At 41.4% G+C, this 26,436-nt stretch overlaps 2 protein-coding genes across 3 annotated transcripts; one reads left to right on the forward strand and one right to left on the reverse strand.

Moving 5' to 3' along the window:
* The first annotated feature begins 5,971 nt into the window (after positions 1-5,971).
* cstf2 (cleavage stimulation factor, 3' pre-RNA, subunit 2) lies at positions 5,972-17,597 on the forward strand. 2 transcript variants are annotated; one of them, XM_083980914.1, is made up of 12 exons: positions 5,972-6,095; positions 9,070-9,148; positions 9,711-9,880; positions 9,981-10,117; positions 10,874-10,993; positions 11,136-11,258; positions 11,553-11,667; positions 14,980-15,079; positions 15,785-15,984; positions 16,243-16,367; positions 16,615-16,698; positions 17,049-17,597. In XM_083980914.1, exons 1-12 carry the CDS (start codon positions 6,050-6,052, stop codon positions 17,172-17,174), a joined length of 1,425 nt encoding a protein of 474 aa, XP_083837040.1. In that variant the 5' UTR covers positions 5,972-6,049; the 3' UTR covers positions 17,175-17,597. The 2 variants fall into 2 exon arrangements, with proteins under 2 accessions (XP_083837040.1, XP_083837039.1); XM_083980913.1 differs by lacking the exon at positions 5,972-6,095 and adding an exon at positions 8,677-8,788.
* An 83-nt stretch (positions 17,598-17,680) lies between these two features.
* nox1 (NADPH oxidase 1) lies at positions 17,681-26,365 on the reverse strand. The gene is made up of 13 exons (XM_083980339.1): positions 26,119-26,365; positions 25,891-25,986; positions 25,389-25,499; positions 24,875-24,959; positions 24,010-24,155; positions 23,083-23,276; positions 22,856-22,982; positions 22,635-22,727; positions 22,293-22,534; positions 21,223-21,385; positions 20,853-20,999; positions 20,628-20,752; positions 17,681-19,381 (listed from the first exon to the last, which is right to left on the reverse strand). Exons 1-13 carry the CDS (start codon positions 26,161-26,163, stop codon positions 19,255-19,257), a joined length of 1,701 nt encoding a protein of 566 aa, XP_083836465.1. The 5' UTR covers positions 26,164-26,365; the 3' UTR covers positions 17,681-19,254.
* Positions 26,366-26,436: the final 71 nt, after the last annotated feature.

Raw genomic sequence — 26,436 nt, forward strand, 5'->3', positions numbered from 1 at the left:
GAGTCAGAAGAGAAGTCCTTCTATAGGACAGGTTAGTCTTTTTCTTCAGCCCCCAAAACTCATTAAAGGCTACTCGCAGGGCATTTAAAAAGACTGTGAAATATATTTTTGAATGAGTGGAGTCTGATCCAATTACACTGGCTACATATATTTTAGTAATATATAGTCTGCTTTCATACTGGAAATTACAATTTACAGACTGTTTACACGAAACAATTTAAAAAGCACTTCTTTAGCCATAGACTCACATGCAATCATGTACAGCCATTTATCATGGCATTCATCTGATTTAATTTGCAGTGAGGCCACTTTGGTCACTGTTCTTGTTGGGAAGTTGGTGAGCTCAGTCAAAAGTAGGGATGTTTCAATATGTTTTTCACTATACTGCTCAGTGTATCTGCCCATACTAAAACCCAATCTAATTATATTTATTTTTTTCTACATAACACAGCTGCACAGTTCAGACAAAGGCTTCAGTCATCCTACATTATAACTAAATGTCAAGCAGTTCCTTATGTTTGACAGCGGAGCAACTCTTGGAGTGTGTGCGTGTGTGTGAAGTTGTGACAGGAAGCTTTGCGTTAGAGAGACTGGAGTCAGAGACCCTCACTTCATTTCCTGTGTGTATACTGAAGTTTGGACACAGTTTTCACAGTCTCAGTCAGTCTGTGTTATCACACCCTAACACAAGTCCATCACACACATTGTCCACCATCACCTGTAGATAAGACATCTAGAACATGCAACTTCAATAGCTTAAATGTCAGAATCATCAATGCCTGCAAACCTGTGGACAGGTATTTTTTTTTTTTTTTTTTTTTTTTACAGTACTAATAAATCAGAGATTGTCAAGGTGTTGATGCTTGTGTATGATGAGCAGATGAAAAACTAAAAGCTATTCCCGGTTCTCTTGGCAACATGACACAGACCAACAAAATGAGACAGACTAGATGTTCCAAAAGAACAAATATAGATGTTGGACAAAAACAGCACACAAACAAGCCTAATAATCATCACAGGCAGCATAGTGGACATAGAGCTCCATACATCTAGTCTTACTTTTATTTATTTATTTTATTTGGGGGGGGGGGTTTTGCTGTCAATTCACACCTGTTGCCAGACACTTGAGGTTAGAAACTTCACCACATTAAAACCTCCCACAGATCAAGACTTAAACTACTAGGGTGTGAGTATACTACCTACCCCTCAAGAGAAATGCTGGAGCCGTACCTCAGATTTTTCCTACAGGCTCTGACAAAAGCAACACTGTCAGAGGAACAAAAATGAAGTAAAGGCCACTGTAGACAACAGCTATGGGTACAACAGTGTTTTTGACATTTTTACCTCATGGTTTGTAGCCATGCAGATAGTTAAGATTGTACAATGGAGACAGATTTCAGCTATGTTTCATAGAAACTGAAAAGCGACAACTCTTTTCAGAAACAATACTCTAACCACTCTGGATAATCTGCACACTTTGCTGTGAACAGTTTTCATTGAAAATATTGTATTTGCTACTGAGGAAAAACACCCTATGGAAACAGTTGACAGTGTGATCTGTGGATTATCCTGAGTAACTGGGACACTGCAGCTGTAACTTTTCAAACTTTTTTAGCAGCACAAATTCAACTGGATTCATTCAACCCCTTTACAGTGAGATGGGGTCAGAGGTTTCAGGGGAGATATATAAAAATACAGGCATATAAAAACTAACCATTAAGAGCACGATGGTCAATCAGAGGGTGGATGGATAGCATTGACAGAGCTGGCATGCACTGCATGTGTCGACAGTGTAAAGCAGCCCCTTTGGTCTACAGTTACTGAAACCACAAATGTGTGCAAGAAGGAGGCCATCAAAACAGCCACAGGTGCAGCAAATGGTGTTCTCTGTTAAACTGGGAACACACTGCACAGTTCAAATACTTGTGGTTTAACTAATTTCATAAAAAAAAGACTGATTTTACAGATACGCAAAACAAAGCAGGTTACAGACAGTGTGCACCTCAACTTGCAATGTGTTTAGGCTATAAGATCATATCTGAATGTGATCCTGTGCCTTCAGGTGATTTACCACAGAAAGTTAAACCCACTGTGCTTGCCTTGTTTTCCAAAAGTTTCTTCAAATAAGTTCAAATTAATGGCAATGAAACAAAACATACAAAACTGTGTTACTCAGGTCAGTTGATGCATGTTGACTATTAAGGATAGAGTGTAATGCTGGCTTGACACACATTACTGTGTTTTAGTCACATTTGGTTTGTTAACCCAAGTATTACTGATATCCTATGGAGTTAGCAACTAGCAGCACTTCACTATGGAACAATATATATATTTTTTTTTACAAGTGGTCTATATATATATATATTTTTTACGTTCTCTAAAAAGCATTGTGTGAATTCCTTGAGATCCAGCAAACACACTGAAGGCTTTTCCTCCTCATAAGTCTACAGATATTTTTAATTAATAAGCATTGTTTGTATGTATGTATGATTATGTGTCTACGGCCTTCTTCTTCACTGACTTTCCTGGCCCATTACTGCATTTTTGGCACATCACTGCCTACAGTCCTCCACATGTGGGGTATCTGCTGGTATCTACCAGCAAACATACGCCAAATGCAGGAGGGCAGCAGGCACAATGTAGGCCTATATGAGGACACAAAAAATAAAACAGGAAACAGAAATGAAAATAAAGGCAATATTTTAAAACATCTAGACCGGCATAATTTTATCCAGCAAAATTAGCCACCATGATTTTTTTATTATTATTATTTTGACTGCCAACGACACAACCTTTCTCCCTCAATTCATCATTTCAGATCTGGGAATGCAGCCGGCTGACGGCAAAGAGCAGCCCCCTTTGATATATGGACAGATAATCACTGTAAAATTAGTTATCTTTATCACTTTGCATTGCATCAACAACATCTGGGAGCTGAGTCTGCGTTTGTATGTGAATGGCACAGTAAGTATATCATACAAAACAGCAAAAAACCTCACAGTCTACAATCTGGATGGATTGTTAAGTTAGAGACTGTCACACACATATGCTTAATTAATACTTTGAATGTGTGTCAGGTCATGGGACTTACCGGTATGGCTTGGCTCGGTGCCATCTTTGTGGATACATGAAGGGTGCTGGTTTATTTGGACCCATGTAGAACTCCACCACCACCTGTAGATCAGGGGAATACTGTGAAACTATTGGCAGGAATATGAATTGCAGGTGAGACACGCTCATCAAAAAACTCCAAAGGGAACCTAAACCATCCTGTTTAGTTTCATACTAGTCCACTGAGTATCAACTGGAGTGGGTAACTACGCCCAAAAACTGAGCAATGAGCCGGAAAATGCAGCAAAAAAGGACTTCAAGGAAATGCTGATGTGAAAAATCAAATAAAAAGATCAGCTTTACGGAAGTTTTATGAGAAAGGAAATGCATTCAATGTGTTTGTTACATATAAAATATTCACACTGTTTTTGTTGAGACACTAACTCTTTTCATTTAACTCCACAGAGCAACATGACCATTATCCAGTGGCATTCAGTCTCAAAATTACAAGAAACTGAAACAGGATCTCTAAAACAAACCTGAAGTCAAACATTTAACATCAATTCATTACCAGGTAGACGAGAATGACATTATATTACCATACATTCACTAAACAACTTTTTAGAAACTGCCTCAAGGCAACTGTTCCCAGAGACAAGCCTACATTTTTGCTCACAAGACTATAAACACAGATTTAGATCTTAAACAATCAGTCAATTAATCAATTGTAAAGTGAAAAGGACATTTTAATATAAATAATTTATCCTAAGTCATTCATCAAGCTAAAATGACAAACATTTTCTGGTCCCTGGCTCTCAATAAGGATTTGTTAGCTTTCTTGGTTTTACTCTGGCATACTGTATATCTTGTTTTGGTTGGTTGGAGAAAAGCTAATAAAGTAAAATTCAGACAATTGGGACGGGCATATTTCATAATGTTTAAAATTTCACATTCCTGAAATTATTGATCAAGCAAGAAAAATGAATTGCTAGTGAAAATAAGATACAGCCATTTATGGATATAGCTTGCATTGTACTGGACACCAGCAGATAATTATCATTGATATTTCCTGCCACATGCACGTATTGTATGTCAGTTAAATTCAGAGCCTGTGGAACAGATCTAACACATCTTGAATTTTGATCCTGCCCACATATGAATCTGCCTTCTCTATTAATTCTGGCCTGTTGTGCTGGAGCCAGGATCAGTGAGAATACAAGCCCTGGCTGCCGCTCAAGGTGCGCTATTGTACCCCACATGATAAACAGATGCAGCTGTCATCCCCGCATTTTCCATTGGAGCCTTATGGCCCTTCCCTCACTGACACCTAAGGAAGCTTGAGAGCTTCAGTCAAAATGGCTAAAAATGGAAGAATGATGCTAAAGGCAGCGACAAGTGAGAACAAGAAACTCTTTGGTATGAAAACTGCACAAATAGACAGTGCTTCAAGGGATACTTCACCCAAAATTGATAATTCACCAATTTTCTACTCACCGTCATGCCAAGGAAGGGTTTGGAGAACTTTTGGAGTCATCAAAACGCTTTTGAAGTTCCAGGGGGGGTCCGGCTGGCAACAGATTTTCATATAATGGCGGTGGATAGTGGTCACTTTGGAATCGTCCAAAACACACACTATGAAACATCCAAATACCTCCATACTGCTCGTCCGTACTGACCCAAGTGTCCTGAAGCCGCAAAATGAAAAAGTTGTTAGGAAAAAAGAAATTTGATCTCTGTTTTTAACCTTGTAGCAGAGATTTGCTGCGTGATGTTCTTCCGTGTCACGATCATACATCCAATGGTTTACAACAACAAACGAACATCTCGTAGCAAATCTCGCGCATGCGCACAAACATCAACAAAGCCACAGGGAGCTACCACTACAACAAGGCTAAAAACAGAGATCAAATACATTTTTTAGAACAACTTTTTCATGTCACGGCTTCAGGACACTTGGATCAGTACAGATGAGCAGTATGGAGGTATATGGATGTTTCATAATGTGTGTTTTGGACGATTAAAAAATGAGCTCTATCCGCCGCCATTATATGAAAATCTGTTGCCAGCCGGACCCCCCCTGGAACTCCTAAAGTGTTTTGATGACTCTGAAAGCTCTCTGAACCCTTCCTTGGCATGACGGTGAGTAGGTAGAAAATTGGTGAATTATGGATTTTGGGTGAAGTATTCCTTTAAGATGCAAATCTATGATTATGTACACAATGTCAACTTTCCATTTTACTGCCTTTATTGCAAGTGTGGATAAATGACCTTGAATTTTTTTAAAAAAGTGTTTGGAGCACAGCAGATGGGTATGGCGTGCTACAGGAAGGAACCTTGAGGCTGCTGATGCATCAACCATAACACGTTTAAGAAACTGAATCCTCAGTTACGCTCTGAGGTGATCTTTTTCTCAGGTAAAGCCACATACCACCACCGATGTGTAATGTTTAAACCTTTGAAGTGGGCAGTGTATCAGTTGTAAAATATTAAACGTAAACAAAACACTGGTTGACTAAATAACAGTGCACGCCTTCACTGTTTTGTTGAGCATGGTGTATGTATGCTGTGTGGGAACTTATACGGCATGTGAGCAAAATGCTGCTAATTATGAGGCCAAAGGGTAGCCTATGTCCTGCATTCAACTTTTCATATCTCAGTCCCAGGCAGCCCTTATCTAACTTAAATGACAGCTCAGTGTTTTTGACAATAACCTGAGTGCTGTCACAGGCTCAATGACCTAAGCTGTCATCGGTGTAGTAGTATTCAGAGGAAACGACACGTTTATGTTGTTAAAATCTGGACGAGATAGCTTTCTTTACTCCAAACGAAAGCCCTGGCTTCTGTGCACGCAGGCGGCGCAGCGCGGCGGACAGGACGGGCAGATCCAGGATCCAGGCGGACGGTTGCTTGGGTTCATAGCGGGCAGCTGTGGGTCGATGGATGTCAGCTACCGTGACACAGAAGTAAAACATCCCGAGAAGGCTCGACTCGCAACCGAATGAGGCCATCAGCATTTTTAGACGAAGCGCTTGGTCGGTATCAAAGTGAGTTGACCTCGTGGGGGGATACTGAGGCTGACCGACATGTTTGTGTGTCGCCAAACCCACAGTGTGAAGCCATGAGGCGGAAACATAAGCTCGGAAAGACGCAAGCGCCGTCAGCGGACTGTTCGTATTCTGCATTCATCGTATCGCAGAGAAAAATCAGGGGCAATGTGGACCCTTATGAAGCCATCCCGCTTCCGTGTTTGCCAGCTGGTTCCATAGTGTAGCGGTTATCACGTCTGCTTTACACGCAGAAGGTCCTGGGTTCGAGCCCCAGTGGAACCAGACGATCTTTTCCGTCCTGACCCTCCTTCCAGTTGGCGATCATAAATTTACAGTGTAATTTAATTACAGGAACGAAATATCAATAAATACCACTTTCAACGGAATCTCTAAAGTGGAGGGAAACAAGACTGTAGGAAGCAAGGGAGCAATGATTGTCCCCTGTATAAGGAAGGAAATACACAATGAACTCAAAAGTATTTCTGCAAAACATAGCAATAGGATTCTGAAAAGCTACATTTTTGTTCAAATCATGCTTTTCGCGTAATCCTGCGGACAAATAAACAAACACGGGTGGAAACATAAACCCCTTGGTGAAGGTGATAATTAGCCTTATCCCATTGATTGTATTCCTCAGTGCTGCACAAATGTTACAAGGAAAACTGCCAACTTTTTATGTTTGCTCTCTCCACGTGACTGGCATTTCTACACTTTGCAGCAACAACAAATTGGATGCTAAAATATGAGGTGTTTCTGAATTTAAAAAACAGACAATCCAAGAAAACAGCTACATAAGTTGAAGATGGTTTTGTGCTATGGCACCACACCCCACAAAATATGCAACATACAGTATAATGGTATATTTCCCAATTACTGCATCAAGATACTATCTGCATCTCTGCTCAGATCATATTTTCACCATCAACGTCTGACAAAGGTTGTTTTATGGCCCTAGGCCTACAGTACCCACCAATTTTCATTAAAAAGAAAAAACCCCACCAAAAAAACAAACAAAACAAAACTGTTTCCATGTCAAGACAAACAGCCAACTAAGCAATGGTCCTGGAGGAAGCAAACAATGACAGTTAAGATAAGAGATGCTGCTCAGAGCCTAACCTCTCACCAAATTAATATACATGCCCCCTGCTTATTTTGGCACAAATACACATAGGCCAAGTAAAACCATGTCCATGTCCTCACCAACCACCCTCCAAAAATATATAAATATGACAAAACGGCTACTGACAAATTCTGATATAATGTCACACACAATTCGCCTACAAGTCTTTGGAGAAACGGTGTCAGTGTCCGGAGGGTGCAAGCACCATCATAAATGTTCTGATATGATGTTAGTACACGTCTATAGAGGCTGGAGTGTCTCTCTGTAATATTACAATCAAATAATGCTGCAATGTTCACAAAACAATTGGTAAAATGTTATTAGGCCTAACTAATAAGACATTTAAAATCATTACATTTATAGCATATTAACTTTTCATAGAGGTGTAGTTACCATATGAGAATTTGATACTCTAATCAAAGGTGTTATCATAGTTATTTATATGAAATACTGTTAATATAGGCTACTTGTGTGAAACTGTGCCCATTTTTCCACTAAGAGCTGTAAAAAGCCAAAAGTGTAGATGCACAAATATACTTGGGAGCTCAGCTGACTAAGTACTGACTTGATAAATGTTCATAAAACTTAATAAATAGTTACAATCAATTAACCTAATTAATTTAGATAAAGTTTGTAGCCTGTTGTCTGTTTGCTGCAAGGTTTCTAGTAATTAGCTAGTTCTTGTCAATACAACATTTATAAAAACAACTGCATACAACCATAAACCATATTCTAAACATTACCATTAAGACATTCATAGTAATTAACCACAGTGTGTGAACAGGTGTGTGACTATCCAGGTGCCACACTCCAACCACCTCTCATTGTACCAACTGCTTCACTACAGCACATAACGTTACCATAAATACATTTAGCCAAATATCAATTGCATGTGGATCCTCCATTCGGTTATAATTATGATTTCCAAAGGTCTGGTTTCACCTCTGACCCAAACGTGTTTTTAATAAGACTAACTTACAGGAGTTCACTGACAGATACCAGCAGCAGCCCCACACACACATAGCTTAAATATGATTTAACAACCTTATCTAGCAGCCCATTGAAAATACTTACCAAATCGTCTTCTGTTCGTACACTGGGTCCTAGGGAACATGAGACTTATTGTTTGACTTTGATGGGTTTCATATTATTTTAGTATTTCACAAGACGCAAGTAAGTTAGCTAACAGCGGACAACAGCGCCATCTATTTTTGCGACTAACTTACTTTGCCTGTTCTTCAGCGCAGCCCAGCCCGCTTTCAAACAAATATCGTCGATGTTTTTTTTTATTTTTTAATCATAGACCAAAATAAATAAAACTTTAGTCGGCTGAGGGTGTCAACCGCAAATACAATAGAAAAACTTGCCGTCTTTGGTATTTGAATGTGGCCCCCCTTCCCCCCCACTAACGGATATGCCTCGGTTCAATTTCCTTCTGGTGTTACATTCATTTCTGTCCCCAAAATGGCGAACGTAACTGCCGCTGCTGCCGCCGCCGCGGCTGCTGCAGCCGCCGCTGCCGCCGCGAACAGAGATCCAGCCGTTGACCGTTCGTTACGGTCCGTGTTCGGTAAGTCTGTACCGGGCACTCTCTCCTCAACCGACCGTTTTCTTTTCACGTTAGATAACAAAGTAATGGTGTAAAAACTAGCGGCTAACGGATGGAGGCTTCAGGCTAACGTAGACGGTATCAATGTGAGCTAACCAACCGTCTTTGAGCTAACTAAACACAACGAGGGGACAAAACTTCACGCCGCACACACACACGCAAACGAGTAAATACAGTGGTGAAATGATGGAATGTTCTGTGTTTATTGCCATAGTAACGTTTCTTTGCCATCATTATCTCAGTGGGAAACATTCCGTATGAAGCCACCGAGGAACAGCTGAAAGACATCTTCTCTGAAGTCGGACTTGTAGTCAGCTTCAGGTGAGTCAACAGTGTGCACATCCAAACCCATGATAAAGGAAACAATAATAATGTTGCATTGATCTCTACATAGCAAAATCATTGCCTTTTTTATTAAAAAACAAACAAACATGTGATTTCCTAATTTTAGTTGGTCTCAGACACACTTGGCTACAGCTAATACATTTTTTGAAGTATTTTTGGGGCTTTTTTTGTACCTTTTTAATTAGACAGACACTGAAATGGGGAGGCAAAGAGAGGGGAATGACATGCAGCAAAGGACCCCAGATTTAGGATTCAAACAGGGACCAGCTGCAGCGAGGACTGTAGACTCTGCATATGGGGCGCTTGCTTAACCCACGTTTTAATTCAACAGCCCTGCTATCAGTCCTTCATTCATGATCATTGTGGAGCTGCTATTTATGCGGCTGTTGATAGTAATAACAATGTGCAAAAACAAACAGCATCTGTCTGCCCCATTATTAGCTCTAAAATTAGGATTTTAGATACTTAATAGTTTCTAAATGCAACTTTCAACAAGTGGAGTTTGTCGTCATCATCGTTTCTGTCCTCTGGTGTCCAGGTTAGTGTATGACAGAGAGACAGGAAAGCCAAAGGGATATGGCTTCTGTGAATACCAAGACCAGGAGACGGCCCTCAGTGCCATGCGGAACCTGAACGGGAGAGAGTTCAGTGGTCGCGCTCTCCGTGTTGACAACGCAGCCAGTGAGAAAAACAAGGAAGAGCTCAAAAGTTAGTGTCTATCCTATTTTGTCATAATTTCAGTCAAATGTTTTGTATTTGCTTTGATTTGATTAAAAATGTCTGTATACACTCTCTATCATAACAACAGGTTTGGGAACAGGAGCCCCCATTATTGAGTCTCCTTATGGAGACAACATCCAACCAGAGGAGGCCCCGGAGTCCATCAGCAGAGCTGTGGCCAGTCTGCCACCAGAGCAGATGTTTGAACTCATGAAACAGATGAAGGTAGGTTAGATTTTTTTTTTTTTACTAGCCACTGTTTCATCTCCTTACATGTGACATTTAAAAAAATATATGTTATAGGTCTTACACTAATTAAACAGGTTTCCTCTCCATTGCTTTACCTATAGACAATTTTAAATTGATTAACTTGGCATTTTCAGAGAGAAGTTACCGTAGCTACTTTCTCACAGTCTGACTCACCTCCAGGATGACAAAAAGTATGCAGATGCTCTTCCTTTGCTTTCATTAATGAATACTGTATTGTGCAGCCGGTCTCTCTCAGCTCTGCCAAAAAAGCCTCATCTTTGCACAGCTGGCAGTCTGCTTCATTAGGCTCAGTGAAACAACACACTGCAGACATTTTTTCTTACTACTGGAAGTGGAAAAGGGTTTTGTTGCACCAAAGCTTGTGTCAGATGGACAGCTCCATATGCTGATGAGTGTCAGTGTATGGGCTCCGATCCTGACACCACAGATATTGTTGCGCGTCTCCTTCTATACCGTTTTGTGCTGATGCAGCCACTCTGGTATTGGCCATGTATCTGAATTATATTTGGGTGCCTGGAAAAAAATAGAACCCCATATCCAACCTGCCAGGAAGTAAAAGTACACAAACCTTTTTTGTTTTGTCAAATGAGTCTACGAGGAGCAAAGTTTTGCCTTTTTATTTTTTACACCCAGTTGTGATTTTTTTCATGCATTCTGCAATGTCATATTTTGAGATTCTGTTTGGTGAAAATTTGATTTCTCTCTTTCCAGCTGTGTGTGCAGAACAGTCCCCAGGAGGCGAGGAACATGCTGCTGCAGAACCCTCAGCTGGCCTATGCTCTGTTGCAGGCCCAAGTGGTCATGCGGATTGTTGACCCTGAGATCGCCTTGGTGAGAGAAGCCAGATTTGAGAATGAAGAGATTATCTGAAGCTCAATTTTGTTTGATTTCAACATGGTAACTTGTCAAGAGATATGAATGAAAAGTTTTTGATGTTTTTTTTTTTTTTTTTTCCCATTTTCTCCATTTACAGAAAATGCTTCATCGTCAAACCACAGTCCAGCCTCTGATTCCCGGCGGACAGGGTGGAGGAGCACCGCCGGTCAATCCACCTCCCGCTCAGCCCAGCGTGCCAGTGTCTCAGCCGCAGCCTGTGGTCAGTAGAAAAGTCTTTCATGCTCTGAAGTAAAATTTGCCTGCTCTTGGCTCTGAAACAGGATGTGCTACAGCTCTAATATTGGTAATCAATAGATATTCATCAGCATGATCCAGACAGTAACAGTTGATAGTCTTGTTGTGTTATATACTACGTATGTTGAAACAAGTTGTAGCCTACCCGTCCAGGAGAAGTAAAGCTCTGTGAAACACAAGGTTGTTGTCAAGGTGAAGCTTTGGGTTAATTTATTTATGTTTTCTATCGCTCTTTTTTTATCATTTGGTTTATGATCAGCCTGGAATGCATGTCAACGGAGCCCCTCAAATGATGCAGCCCCCCAACATGGGTGTTGTCCCTGGACAGATGCCAGTAGTACCGGGCCCAGGACCAGGCCCAGTGGGACCTCCAGGTAATCATTAAACCGCATTCACACCTGCATCCCCATCTGAGCTGCTTGTGATAGCACGCATGTTCCATCATTGTGATTGTGAGGTCATTGATGGTTAATGCGTGAGGTATGACTGTTTCATTACATCCGTCCCACTTGACTGTTTAGTTTCATGTCAGCCAGAAGAAGAAATCCTACTGAATAACAAGATGTGCAGAGAATTTCAGGTTCATGTCATGTTTGAAAAAAGTTCTCCACATATATTTTGCTCTTATGCCTTTTCTTATTTTTAAAGATGTAATGTATGCCATTCAAAAGTCAAAGGGACATCAACAACATGTGGTGCAGGCAGCTGTTGTTGGAGTAATTACACACAAAGCTTACAATCGTTCATTTTTATCAGTAGCAGGTGATAAAATGATTCAAGTTGCTCTTCCGTTATTGTAGCACCTACTTGTACTTTTTAAAACTACAACCTTCGCTTCAGTTCATCCAGTGCCATAAATTTAGGTAAAACACTGAAAAATATTTTCGTACTACAGTTAATGCCTTTACCTCATGTCAGTTGAAAGCTTTGCACATGTCATGGCTCACTGGGATCACTAGGTGTCACCAGAGGCCTGTTAGTCGACATGCTTTTATGCGAGCCGCAGTAAAATCAGTTTTTGAGGAAGTCGCTCTCACAGTTTTTATTCAGCCCAAACATCTGGTTTTACATTGTCTGTGTAACATATTTACTAATGTCAAGCTTCATAAAGTTCCCTCCTCACCCCTCTGCCTGTGTGTGTGTATGTATGTATGTATGTATGTGTGTGTGTGTGTGCACGCTAGTACAATGATTTCACGAGCATGCGTCAAACTTCTCTGTGAGTGTTGCTTTGCTCTCTTGAGTCTTGTGTCTCCTGTTCTTTCCACTTTAACGCTGGCTCAGGAAACCTTCAGCATTCTCCCACAGGATCGTCTGGGCAAGCTGCTATCGAGCGTCCTCAAGGTATCACTGTACTCCTTCAGTTCAGCGGTCAGGTCATAGGACTGTAATGGAGTGGCCACTGTCCAAATACACAGCAGGGATTTTTGGGATTTAGTGTTGGCTTACTCCTTTTTTTTTTTTTTTTTTCATTTTTCTAGACTGCACATGCACTTTAATCAAACATGAGCCGTTTCACTTTCAGTTGTTATCAGGCCCGTTTATGCGAAGATTATAATTTTGGAGCAGTAGCAGAATGTACCATGTCATGGGCGGGGTGGGGGTGGCAGGTTGATGGTTGCAGTGCATGTGATACACATTTGGACCAGGATCCTGTGTTTTTTCTGCATGATTGCAAGTTTTGATTGTTGTTAGTTTTGTTTTAAATTCATGTGACCTTCAGTTCAGGGTGAAATTTAACTGATTTATCTAATATGTTCAGAGAAAATGTAACTATTGTTATTGGCAGAACATAATGATACGAATATTGACATAAAAATATGCAACTGACGTTTCGTACTAGAAATGTTCTGGATGTGTAGAAGGTACCAGCAAAATTAACAACATTAAACAAATGCAGAATATAGAGTTATATCTGAGCTAATTCCACAATAGCAAATCCAGTAATAGTGTGATTAGATAAGTAGAGGAGAGAAAGGAGCAAAGACCAGTGAACATGGGACTGGATCAGCAGCACTCAGAATGAAACTTAAAGTATTTAGAGCAGAACCACATGTTTAGATGTATTGTGTGATTTTCATCTTTCCCTGTACCTTTTATCATTACATTTTTGCATTTTTAGGAGGAAGTGGTTCATGTTTTCGTGCCACAATGTAGAAATGGCACGGGTCAACTCCAGATAACGAAAATACAAATTCATCAGTAGCCAGTTTGTGTGGACAGACCAGACTTTCTTGCTTCCGTCCTCCTCTAGTTGGACTACAATTTACGGTCTGATGGCCATCAGTACAAAAGAGCTCTTAAGATACCCCCTGTTGCACCTTTGGATGCTGTAAAGGAAGCTGAAAATGCTCCACAGGGCGTCATCAGTAGAGCACAGCGGCTGCTTGATTGTCAAGCAGACTGCAGCACTTGGGCATGTGTGTCTCTGATCTCAGGCAGGGCGGTTAAGCTGGGAGCTTTACAAAAACATTTAGGCAGATTCTCATAATTCAGGGTGGTTCAAACCCACAAAAACAGCAGTGAGGGAGGCTGTGAGTAAGGGGACAGATAAGGAAGAGGTGCAGTGCGACAGGTGTCTTCCTGCTTCACGACATGATCAACTTTTGTAGCAGCAGTGACTCGCAGCTAGTGGAGGCTGCTAAGATATGATGACGGCCCAGATTATAGCAATTCAAAAATTGTCAAAAATTAGAGCCATAGCTTGATGTGACTTTATCTCCAATGTAAATAAATATCTATAAACGTTTGCTTGTAAATCAGATAAGGTTTTTACAGCTCTTTTGCTGTTCTGATCTTTACCACACACCCTCCCTTACCTTGACTCTTATCATTTAACGCCATGTTGATTTTAATGAAGAGTAGACTGCATCAGGTAGTCTGTATTTCAACTTTTGTTTGCCAGCTGGTATGTGATGCAACCACGTGTTCCTGTGCTTTAAAGCTATGCAGGAGCATTATATAACAGAATGGACCATCTATACCTATACTTAAGACACAGGTGGTGACATGATATTTGAGTAAATTATTATGTTTCAATCACTGTCAAGGGCAGATGTCAGCCTTTTGTGTTGAGCTTCACTATGATATTACATTCTGCTCCTTATATACTATGGATGCAAGTTATGTTGTCACTTGTTGATGTACATATAATTAGACACTAACGAGACTGAATGCTCACACACCCACTGTACATTATCTTCTCTCTGCATGCCTCCTGTCGTGATGTTCTTATGGCAAAATTACATCAGAGTTACAAGACACAAGTAGGAGAATATATATTCAAGTCAGGTTTTCTGTCTCCGTGTGGGAATAGACTTTTTAGGCTTTTACAGCATGTCATTATTTGAACCTGCTACTCCCCATTAATATTGATGGGAGTCAATTCTCTACCCTTTTTCCTGCATTTTTGTGTGTTCCTGGTCACACTCCTGATGTCTCCCTGTGTGCCGGGCTGTGGCAGTGTGTGTACTTTATTGTGTGCTTAATCAACCCCATCAAACAGCTCTGGTTGTTTCCTCAGAAAATCCATCCTGGGCAAACACTCACCTCTTTCATGTTTGTGTTTGATTTCCCTTGCTTGGAGTTTGAGTCCTTTTGTAATGGATTAGTAATGAAATGTTTCCTGCCTGGTCAATGAATACAAACAACTAATATGTAATATGTAACAACATGTGTTGTTGCAGGACCAGGTGGGATCCCCCCCAGAGGCCTGCTGGGAGACGGTCCTAACGACCCCAGAGGAGGGACTCTCCTGTCCGTCACTGGAGAGGTCATTGACCCCAAGTAAGTCGTTTAGGAGGGCGTCAGTTTAACCCATTAAAGATGTAATCCTTCTGTTATCATGCATTTCATGGTCTAGGACCTTGTGGATGGCGTCTTTCACTAGTTGTTTTTTTATTTCTCATAAGTCTGAGGATTCATTGATTTCATTGAGAAAATAATTAGCAGAGCACTAGTGTGGTTTTTGTACTGAAAAACAGTAAAGCAGCTATTTTGTGGGAAACCGTACAGACAGGTAAGCGGTGTATCTGTTTACAGTGGAGCCAAACAAACAGGTTCTTTAGGAGAGCTCTGTCACCCTCGCAGCCGTGATTTGATTTCATGGCGCACGTGGTGAAACACGTTTTCCACACAGGAAATGACTTTGAGATCTTGCTGAGAAGTTTCAGGTGTGCAGCGCAGCGCCGTCCTCTGCTGCTTCCTGCTCCGTTGGTCCTCGTGGTGCGGAGCCGCCGCAGCAGAAGGAAATGTTCCATTTGTTGAGCAGGAACTTGATCCAGCTCTGAAAGTCTATCACCAAAAACCATTAAAAAAGTGTTTGATTTCATGAATAATACATAAGAATTTTAACTTCAACCCTTTAACCACCACTTAGTTTGTTGTATCTCGTCCTTTTTCTCAGAGCAGCAACCTCAGTCAGCGCAGGGCCTGAAGCACAAGAGACTCCTTTTTTAAAAATCTGTTTTATTGTTGTGTCTAAACCTTTAGCCGGGGCTACATGGCCGCTCCACCGCCCCACCAAGCTCCACCTGTGCACATGGGTCAAATGGCAGGTGGACCACCTCCGGATATGAGAGGACCTCCAATGGACATGAGAGGCCCGCCCATGGTTGAGCCCCGAAACATGATGAGTGACCCCAGAGGGCCCCCCATGATGGAGCCACGGGGGCCTCCGATGGAAACTAGAGGTATTTGTTCTAATAACGCTCCTTTTGGTTGTTGCTATGGTACCATTGCACAAAATGGTGCCTATTTCTTTATATTCAATATTATCCTTGATTATGTTATATTTGATTATATTATGACAAAATATAGTTTTTTTGTTTTTGTTTGTTTTTTTGGCTATAACTACTTTTTTACAAGTCAAAAATGAAACGGTGAGAAATAATCTACACTCCAGTGATTCACTCAGGATTCACAGAGGTTCGGCTTTGTTCTCACTGCAGGCCGTGACCCGAGGGCGATGGATGCTCGCGGGCCAGTGGCAGCACAGAGGGTTCCCATGGCAGGACCGATGCAAGGCCCAGTTCCACATAGCATGGGTCCAAATGCTCCCCCACCCGCAAGACCGGTAACAGCTGCACCTTTGTGTCTTTGTTTTGTTTTGTTATTGTTGGCTGTAAGTGAGCAAAGCAGGTCTCAGTCTCTCACAGAACTGGTTCAGATTTTTTTTTTACAGGACTGAACAGAATACCATATAATTTTGTTGTTTCGTCAGTGACAATTTGTGAATACACAGTCATTTTACATTAGAGTAAAAAAAAAAAAAAACATCGCAAAAAAGTGGCAATGAATGATGGTGTGTGTGTGTCCTGCAGGGTCCTGGTCTTTCTGGCGCTCCACCATCAGGAGGTGGTTTCAGTCCGGGACAGAGCCAGGTCTCCACACAGGACCAGGAGAAGGTGGGTGTCACAGATTGACTTTGAGTAACCTTTATGGTGATATGTGAGTATTTAATGCCATTTCATGCTGCCAAAGATATAAATGTAAGCAGCAGTTGGACGTGAAGTGTGTTGAAGTTGTTGTTGAAGTGTCTCTGACCAAAATGCTCCATGTCTGCATTCCCGTTCGCTGATTGCAAGTCATTCTGAGTATGCGTTGCCTGAGGAGCAGAACAGGTCTTGTGTAAATGCAACCGGTATTGTTTGGCTTAAAAAAAACAAAACAAAGGAGGCCTAACCCTGCATTGTGTTTCACGCCTTGGCTGCATAGAAAACACATTTCACTGAGAGCTGCTGCATCTTTTTTCTAGGCTGCCCTCATCATGCAAGTCCTGCAGCTGACCCCAGAACAGATCGCCATGTTGCCCCCGGAGCAGCGGCAGAGCATCCTCATCCTCAAAGAGCAGATTCAGAAGACTGCAGGAGGCGCGCAGTGACGCCGTGTGGTGGAGTTTCTGTCTTCTTCCGTCATGTCATGTTACTTTTCATCGTTGATGGAAAATTCAGTTATTTGGAAACATTTTTGCATCGTCACCCAGCAACTGTTTTTATAATGAAACATTTTTGATTTCAGGACTCCTCCCTAACCCAGTAAACTTCAGCTTCAACGTGTATGTCGACACCTCAACTTAGTTTGGAACGTTGTATAGTTTTGTTTTTATTGTCTGTTTTCTGTATGAGAGAGTAGTTTCTGCTTGTGGATTCAAAAACAAGCCAAACTTTAGAGAGGATGATGAAGCTGAATGCTAAACAGAGCTGTAATGTCACAAGGTTTCATTCTTTTCCTCCAAAGCCAACTGTTTTCATGTTATGGCTCTGGAAACTGATTGTCTGGATATTGTTTTGTCAATAAAAGTGAAAAAATATAAATACATGGGCTGATTTTATTCATGATTTATTCAGATGGAGTTGTGAGTATATACAAGAAAGTCCATTACAAAAGCACTTTCTGAAACAATGGGAAAAATATCAGTAGACACAGGCTACGTGACTGACCGTCTTCCTCCTGTCTTATCACTCTGACGAGGAAGTAACAGGTATTTTAACAGATTAGAAGGAATCATTCTTTCCTAAGAAACATATTTCCTCATCCATGAAGAAGGACGTGACAACCTGGTCACACAGAAAGAAAAAAAAAACATTTTGTAGAGCATATAACACAAAAACAAGACATGGTATTTACAGTGTATCTGTTCAAAGGCAAACTGTCTGGAGAGGAAAAATAAAGGCTTAAGGAAGACGATGCATGCTGGTTTACAGCTTAAACAATTAGCTGACTGACAGGAGATGATTAATCATTGGATTTTTTTTTTTAACAAGAAAACAAGGGTCAGTCCTTTAAGCTTTGAATATGATGTACTGCTTTTCCTTATGGGACAGTCTCCTCAATGTTTGTGAGCTTTGGACTCTTGGTAGGATAAGATTTGTACAGACAAGAATTTTTCACTATTTTCCAATATTTACAAGTATATCACAGGCAGTTTTATTCCATCAGGAAAAATAATTGTCTGCTGTAGTAGTAAATTGCAAATTACCATATATACATTAATCTGTCTTTGTGCAAATTAAAATGTAGATTTCCACATGATGAACTAACAAATGTACAACTGGGATTTAAACCCACGAGGTCCTGATTTCTCCTTAAAGCAGAAGTAAGCGATATTTTTGTGTTAATATAAGTCTTAAATAGTTATATCTTCCGACAGCAATCACTTACATAGAGTGTTTGGACCGAAACACGGGTCTCTCAGTCACTCTGCTCTGCTCTGAACCGAGGAGAAAACTTTTCTTGTATCCTACAATTTTTATCCAATGAGGAGAGAGAACGGCGCGTGAATGTGGTGACATAGGGACGAGGCCCAATAGATCCATGACGAGGGCGGGGGCTGCTAACTCCGTCGGCTGACAAGACGTTATGGTGCGTTCAAGGCAACTCGTAACTCGTGTTTTTCCGACCTGTGAAGTCGTACCAGTTCGATCTGGTACGAGTTCACGGGTCGGAAGTTACGAGTGGCCGTTATAGTGACTTTCACAGGTAAAACAGGTCGGAAAAACACGAGTTGCGGGTTGCCTGGAACGCTACAAAGTCGTAAGTCGTGACTTGAAGCTGTAACTTACGGTTTCAAAAGCCTGCCTGGAACGCAGCATTAGCCAAAACGACCGGATCGCTTACTTCTGCTTTAACCATAAAACTATTTCTTTATAATTTTGTTCAATTGTCAGATCACCAGCAACGACGAGGGTTTCACCACAGAGTTAATGATACACTGAGTTTACAGGTGTAATTGACCGTGTAAGTCATGAATCATTTTTTCATCACGGTTTAAGGTGGAAAAAAGAGGTCGGCCCCTGAGGAGTACAGAAATAGAAAAACATGCCATGCCTCTTCATCCGTGTGCAGCGTAGTGTGTCAGAACACACCCAGTTTGTGTCTCAGGTTGTCAGGTAGCTTTGTCATCGTTAACCCACAGCGAATCGAGAAAAACTTCTTCCTCTTCCCACACGCTGTTTCTCTGCTCAGAAGTTCTCCTTGTTGAAGTAAAACTTGGTCTTCCGAGGATCCACGTCAGAGTATTTGACACATTTCTTCTCCAAGACTTTCGCTAGAACCGCAGGACCGCACAGGAAAGTTCCCACCACAGACCTGAGGGCATGAGAAGAGTGAGATCTCAGAGGTTAAAGGCCCCATGCTGTGCACTTTTCTCTGGGTTTATTTACCTGCTGATATCCCTAACAAAATGTATCATTGGTTTTGAGTACCTGTGATCTGCTTAATATAGTTTATATTGCCCCTTTCTGTTGCCTCTTTCTGGAGTTCTAACAGGCACAGGTCATTTGGCCAATCAGAAGAGAGAATGAGAACCTCTCCTCTGATTGGCTGACTGTTTTAGAGTGGCATGTGGTCGGGCCAATCACAGGCAAGTAACTGAAACCTAAGCTGCATTCATACAAATTGAAAAAAAACAACTGGTCACGGTGGGCGGAGTTACCTTGTGTGTGACATCACAGAAAGGAGGAAGTGCTATCTGCTCGTCTTAAAGAGAATGTTCCTACAAATGGGCGGTGTGTGTTTCTCCGTTTATGACCAATTTGATGCATGGGGCAGTATATACGTGGCCCAGAGACCTCCCCAAGCATGAAAAAATAACCAAAATCACATTTTTCATGCCATGGGGCCTTTAAAGTTTTCCTGAGAAGTATGCATCGCATGCAGAGGGAAGGAAAGTAGCTGAGCAGATTTACAGAAGTGTTTTGTTTTAGTATAATTCTGCTGCTGTACATTTCTACTCCACTGCATTTCCCTTGTGAATTTCCTTATTTCCTCTCCATTGATTTTCCCCTAGGGCATAAATAAAGTATGTATATATATCTGGGAGAGAAATAATGTACTTTATAAGTTTATAATACACACCTAAAACTCAGTAAGTTATCAAACTTAAAGGGATAGTTCAACATTTTGGCAAATTGGCCCATTGTCATAATCAGGTAAATTAATGCAAAACGCATGTTCCCGTCGGGGGCAGTTCTTCAGCAAGCAGTCTCTGCATTTACCTCGAAAACAACTCTGTCTCGTAACATTCTGTTATTATCTCATAGCATAGTGAATGTGCAGGTCACAACTTGTCCACCAGAGCGTTTTAGAGTTGTTGGATTGTGTATTTGATGAGTTTGATGAGGGAAACCAAGAAATCCCATTAGCCTCCGTAGTGTAGCTCTGAGCAGCTTGCGGCTCTGCTCAGCCATTCCAAAAAATAGCTTGCACTGACAATTAAAGGTAACAAACCTACTGCTATGACTATAGGGATTATGGCAATGGGCCAATTTGCCAAAATATTGAACTATCCCTTTAATAATAAGGATTTAAAGAGATTTTAACATTTTTCTCTTACGTGGGGTTCTCTTTGCGGACTTGTTCGAACTCCTTGTCCCAGATGGGTCGGCCAAAAGTAGTTTTCTGTTTGAGTCCAGTAATGGCGTCTAAGTCCTGGTCGTAGGCCATCTTCATGTGATTAGCCTGCGAGGAAAACATGAGGGGAGAAGACACAGCTGAGTTTGGGGCTGAAATTACCTCACATTGTTTATCTGCAACCCCGAGTGCTGATTCACACACTCACAGTGCTCTGATCCCATCCAGTCAGATAGAGTTTGTAAGTGAGGAAATCCCCCATGCCCCTCTCCTCCATCTCCCTCTCCAGCACCTGCAGGAGGTCGGCGAACCACTCGAAGGCGTACGTTTCTCGGCAGAGCCAATAGAAGTAGATCTGAAACCAGGAAACAGATGCAGGAGTGTCAAACAATGTTGCTCTTACAAAAGAGCTGGCGAAGTCGCTGATGACTCGTCGTCAGACATGTATGGGTGTATTGTGAGGACACACAGCACTTTGTGTTTCAGAGACAATAACTTCTCTGCAGTGTGTTATTGTGAAATGGATACACTGGGTTAAAAGTCAAAGGCAGGCATTATGTTGACATGAAGGTTGTCACCTTTCTGGTGCGCAGTTTGGGGTTGGATTCTTTGAACTTGTACCAGATGGACTTGAGGATGGAGGCGAAGGGAGTCACTCCGATGCCGGCACCGACCAGCATGCTGACCTCATAGTCGAACACGTCCTCGCTGGCTGTGCCAAAGGGCCCGTCCACACCCATTCTGAGAAGGGACAATAAATTAACTGTGTTATCAGGGCGAATCTAAACCCAAACATGAATCAAAAGTCTCATTACGGACACCGATGACTCAACTTCTGCTGTTTGTCTTGTCAAAGTTCAGTGTTGACTGCGGAGCACGGCAGCTAAGAAGCAAGTATCTCATCAATGTTTAAAGGCTGGGCTGGTTTGCACAGTCCAGCCTTAGACACAAAACACACGCAGTGCTGTTATTACCTAACTACAAGGTCCATTAAGTAGTTGTTCTGGAGCTTTCAGCCACACCAGATGTGTTATTTCTCAGTTTTTAATCAAACATGGATGAAAAACCCAGAAACAAATGCAGGACATTGCTGTTTTACACTAAAAGAACATCAACTGTTTTCTCTGTGTATCTGTGCAGAGGGAGAGTTGTAGATTAAATAGTTAAAACCCCTCAAAGTTACACAAGTCCCCCAGCCAGAGGGAATCACATCCTTTTCCCTCGCTGTTTGTTTTGTAGATTTTTAAGTGGGGCAGCGTGGATTTATTTCTGACTCTAATAACCACACAGATGGTGGGGGCCCGAGTGTGATGTTGTTTTGTGACTAGATTTCAAATCATATGAGCATCAGTGGAATCACTGGAACATAGCTTTCTACAAATCTTTTCCTTCTTCTGTTCATTTGTGTGTGTTTTATTTTTTAATGACAATATAACATACAGGCAGAAAATGAAATGCCTCGTCTTATGAATTCATGTGGCTTTGTACAAGTGGAGATCTGCAGGATATTTCTCGGAGCACTTTTAAATCAACAAAAATGATGATTTTTGTAAATATACAAATAGATGTCTTTTAAAAAAGATAACACAAGGAACAAACAAGCTCTGAGGAACGCTGACTTCCACCACGGTGAGTAAGAAGCACTTACTTTGGTCCCTGCGCTCCCTCCGGTAGCTTCTGCATGATGTCGATGAGTTTGTCGGTCCAGTCGCCGGCCGAGCGGATGTGGACGCTGAAGAAGTCCTCCTCGGGAGCGGAGGTCATGGTGAACGGGTGCCACTCCAGCTGGGAGATGGCCGGGCAGTTGAGGAAGACGTACTGACCCACCTCCATCTTGAAACCGTTCTTTACCAGCTGCAGCTCCAGCACTTTGGACGGCCGCATCACGATCTTGAATGAGTGAAACAAACAGATTTAGTGACTGAATAACCTCTTCGCCTGCGGGGACGCTCAGAAGCTCAGCGAGCCGGTGAACCGTGATCAAACGTACCTTCCTGTATGTGACTCTCTGCATGTAACGAATGAAACGCACCAGACGTTCACAAAGATAAATAACCATTGGACCAATCACCCACATCCACGTCTGAAAAGAAGCAAAGAAAGCTGTGATGAAATGGCTGAAAATTTACTCATGAAGCTTTTATTGGACTCTCAGTTGTAATAATGAAGCAAATTTAAGTCGAAAAAAAAAAAAAAAAAACCCAAACAAACCTGCGGGAACCCTCCTGCAAACTGAGGGATGGGACACTCAGGAATCTTTCCCCAGTCATCACTGCGGTCTTTACAAAAGGTGAAGTTGTGCGGCGGATCTGTTGTTGTTTGACTCCTCACGATGCGACTGCAGGCGAGATGCACAAGTCAGACCAGCTCTGAATAACAACAACAACAACAACCACGCACCATTAAAGACAGACAATGATGTCCTCCTCCTCACTCACCCGGCGCCGTGAAAGACGAGACCGGCGAAGAAGACGACGAAGAGGTGGTGCGTGTACCAGAAGACCTCAAAGTAGCTGCGCCTGATGACCTCCATGGAGGAAGTGATGATGAGGATGAGAGCCAGAGTGATGATGACACCGGTGAGGCCGGCGATGGTGGTGAAGACAAAGTAGGTGGGGATCTGCTGTGGATCCTGAGACACGAGAAGAAGAAGAAGAAGCGCGTTAGTTACAAGATCGAGAGAGAGATATCTGAAATATCTGTGTTAACACTGCATAATAACCACACACATTCTTTATTTGTTAAGTATTCTTCCTACATTGACACTAGATGATGGATTCCACATTTATAAATCAAGTATTAAATCAATTAAAAAACATTCATTAGATCATTTATAAAGTGTAAAAAACCACTGAAAAACAAGTTAACTAGTTTGTAATGATTAAAAAAAATGAAGATGAGATGATAAAGACGAGCTTAAGTCAACTGTTGACTTTAACAGCAGTGTCTCTAAATTACATACTAATATCAGGTGTAGGAAGAATGGTTTAGAAATAATTAATGCTAAATAGTTATTTTGGAGTGTTACCCAATTATTGGATGAATTAGTTCATGGTACCCAGAGGGCTGGATGTAAGGACTTTGGAAAGAGTTTTCCCATTTTGCAATACTTTCTACTTTAATTCTGCTAAATTTTGAAAATGTAGGAAAAACAAATTGCCACATCACATTTATCTGACGGCTCATTTGTGTTTATAGCTTGTTTTCCCGATTTTCAGAAATTGAATCTTGTGTGAGATAAAGGCAAAGAAGACAAGAAAATCCCACAAGCAGAAGATACGAGATGATTGTAAAAAAAAAAATAAAAAAAACAAACAATTCTCCACATTTGGGACTTTATCTGATTAGATGAGCTGATGACTCACATAGTCTGTTAAGCGTATCGGGTTCAGGTAGGTGGTGTTTTCTCCGTCCTCCAGGTTGGACAGAGCAATGCTCAGTTTGTCGTACACTCCTTGTCTGCTGTTGTTGTACCACTCCACATTCAAAAGATGGGCAATCATATGAACGGCTGTCAGCAGAGCACAGAGAGGAGACATGTTACTGCAGCCTTCACACACACACACACAGCTCATTTGATCATACAGTTTGACTATTGTATTAACGTGTGTTTTGCAGTACAAATCAGCAGGCTACACCTTTTTAGGGAGTTTCTAAAATGTTGGACTGGTTGGAAATGTTTACACTACTGGTCCAGATTTTTCTCTTATCTCTCTAATGTGGGGGACACTTTTAAATGGACTTTGGGTCAATATTTATTTTGGACTTTGTTTGCCTTCCTCTCTCCGTGCTAACATGAACCCACAACAGTTTAGCATTGTGTGTGCATTTGTATTTGTGTGTCTGTGTGGTGAAGAGGAAGGACGGTGGGAAAGAAAGTCAAAGTCTGCATCACATTTGAAAAGAGACGCATGTGAATTTTACTGCAAAAAGAGTTTTTTTTTTTTTTTAACTTATTCTGTGTCTGAACCATCTGGACATTACTTATAAGTTATGTGTTAATGTGAATCACAGCAGAAACCTCAGTGTCTGTCCCTGTGGACTGTGTTGCATTTCTTTAGTTTCTCCCTCTCGCAGCAAAGACTTAATATGATGTTACCTCAGATGTGCAACTATGACACTGGCAAACTAAACGTTGACAAGAGATAAAAAACATTCTTTCTTTGCAGAGGTCAGGTCAACCCAGACGTCTTATTGAAATGCATCCAACCAGTACATGCAGTGTCTCACCTGTCATCAGTCCTATCATGTACGCTGCCAGCTTGTGGAAACTCAGATTATGGTCTATTTGTTTCCTTATTGTTCTTCCACAGCACTGAAAGGAAAAGGACAAGAAGGAAGTGGACGGTAAAATATTTAGAAATGGACATTTCTTCCCAGAAAACTACCCAACCTTTGTCAGACACCAACTTCTATGAAATCCTTATTTAATATTAAAGAAATACTTGACTTGTTTTTGAGCAAATTATTTCATGCAGACAGGCAAAACTAAACAGTTTAAATGTTAAACCTAGTTCAGCAGAAAACTGGAGCAACAAAGAAGAACATTATATAAATAACTTGACAACCTAAATACCAAAGAGTGTAAGGTTATAAAACACATGGGTGTGAAAACACTACAGATATGCTTCCCGGGAGCGGAGAAACTAGTTGTGCGTCAGTATGACCATATGAATCTGTAACAAACAATAGGAGCGTTTTCACCTCGCCCTGCTCTGACATGTAGCCTGGTCATTAACTTTACCATGAAGGTGCCACGGATCAGAGACAGCAGGTTCCTGCACACAGGCAGCAGGATCAGCATGCAGTTGAAGTTGAGCACAGCAGCAGGAGCTCTGGCCCAGGCCAGGGCCGACTGAAATAAAACACACACATTTGCTCATTAGTCTAAGTACTACTTAATCATACTATTACTACTACTTTTTTTTTTTTTTTTTTTTTTTTTTTTTAATAAAACTTTGTTATGCAATCTAGTTATTGCATAACCAATTATCAGTTCCTTTATTTGCTTTTATATTGTCACAAATGACTTTTTCAATACTTTATGACAAATACTATTACATAACAATCAAATAATGTGATTAATGATATCAGCTATTTTTTCTTCAGAGGTGTCCTTTAATCTTGAATGTGTTACACAATAGGTAAATTGCTGATATTAGGCTATTGTACTTTAATATGGGCTGTTGTGCTGTGTACTGTAGATGACTTTATATCACAGCATCACATGGGGCAGCTGCACTCACCCCCAGCAGGTGACGCGTGTAGAAAAACTGCGGCCCCAGATCGTAGTAGAAGTAAAACCAGACGAAAAGGAAGATGTTGATGCCCATCCAGACCACCTGCAAACAACAGCCACCACGTCACACAACACTCAACTATTATACCGCAGACTTTCATGGGAACTCGCGCGTTAATCCTGGTAAGCGTTGGTTTCTTTTATCTCGTTTATTATTATTCCCGAAGAAACTCACCAGTATGAAGGCTGTGAGTCCATGGTTGATAATCCAGTTCCCCATGATGTTGAGCCCGTGTGAGTGTCGTGCTGTCTTCCCCCCTCAGTAGTACCAGCAGCAGCAGCAGCAGCAGCTTCCCTGCATCCTCAGCCTGTTGTTTTATATCACACCTTCCTGTCCTGGCCCCGCCCACCTGCGCAGGTGAGAGACTGAACGTGCAGCGAATGAAATTGCGATGTGGAGGAAGTTTTCATCCCCGGAGCTGAAAAACCACATTCCTCCTCCTCCTACCTACCTGCTGGACAGACTCAGCCTGGGAAGGGGAAAAAAAAGCGT

Source organism: Trachurus trachurus, assembly GCF_905171665.1.
Source record: "Trachurus trachurus genome assembly, chromosome: 10".
Lineage (NCBI taxonomy): Eukaryota > Metazoa > Chordata > Actinopteri > Carangiformes > Carangidae > Trachurus > Trachurus trachurus.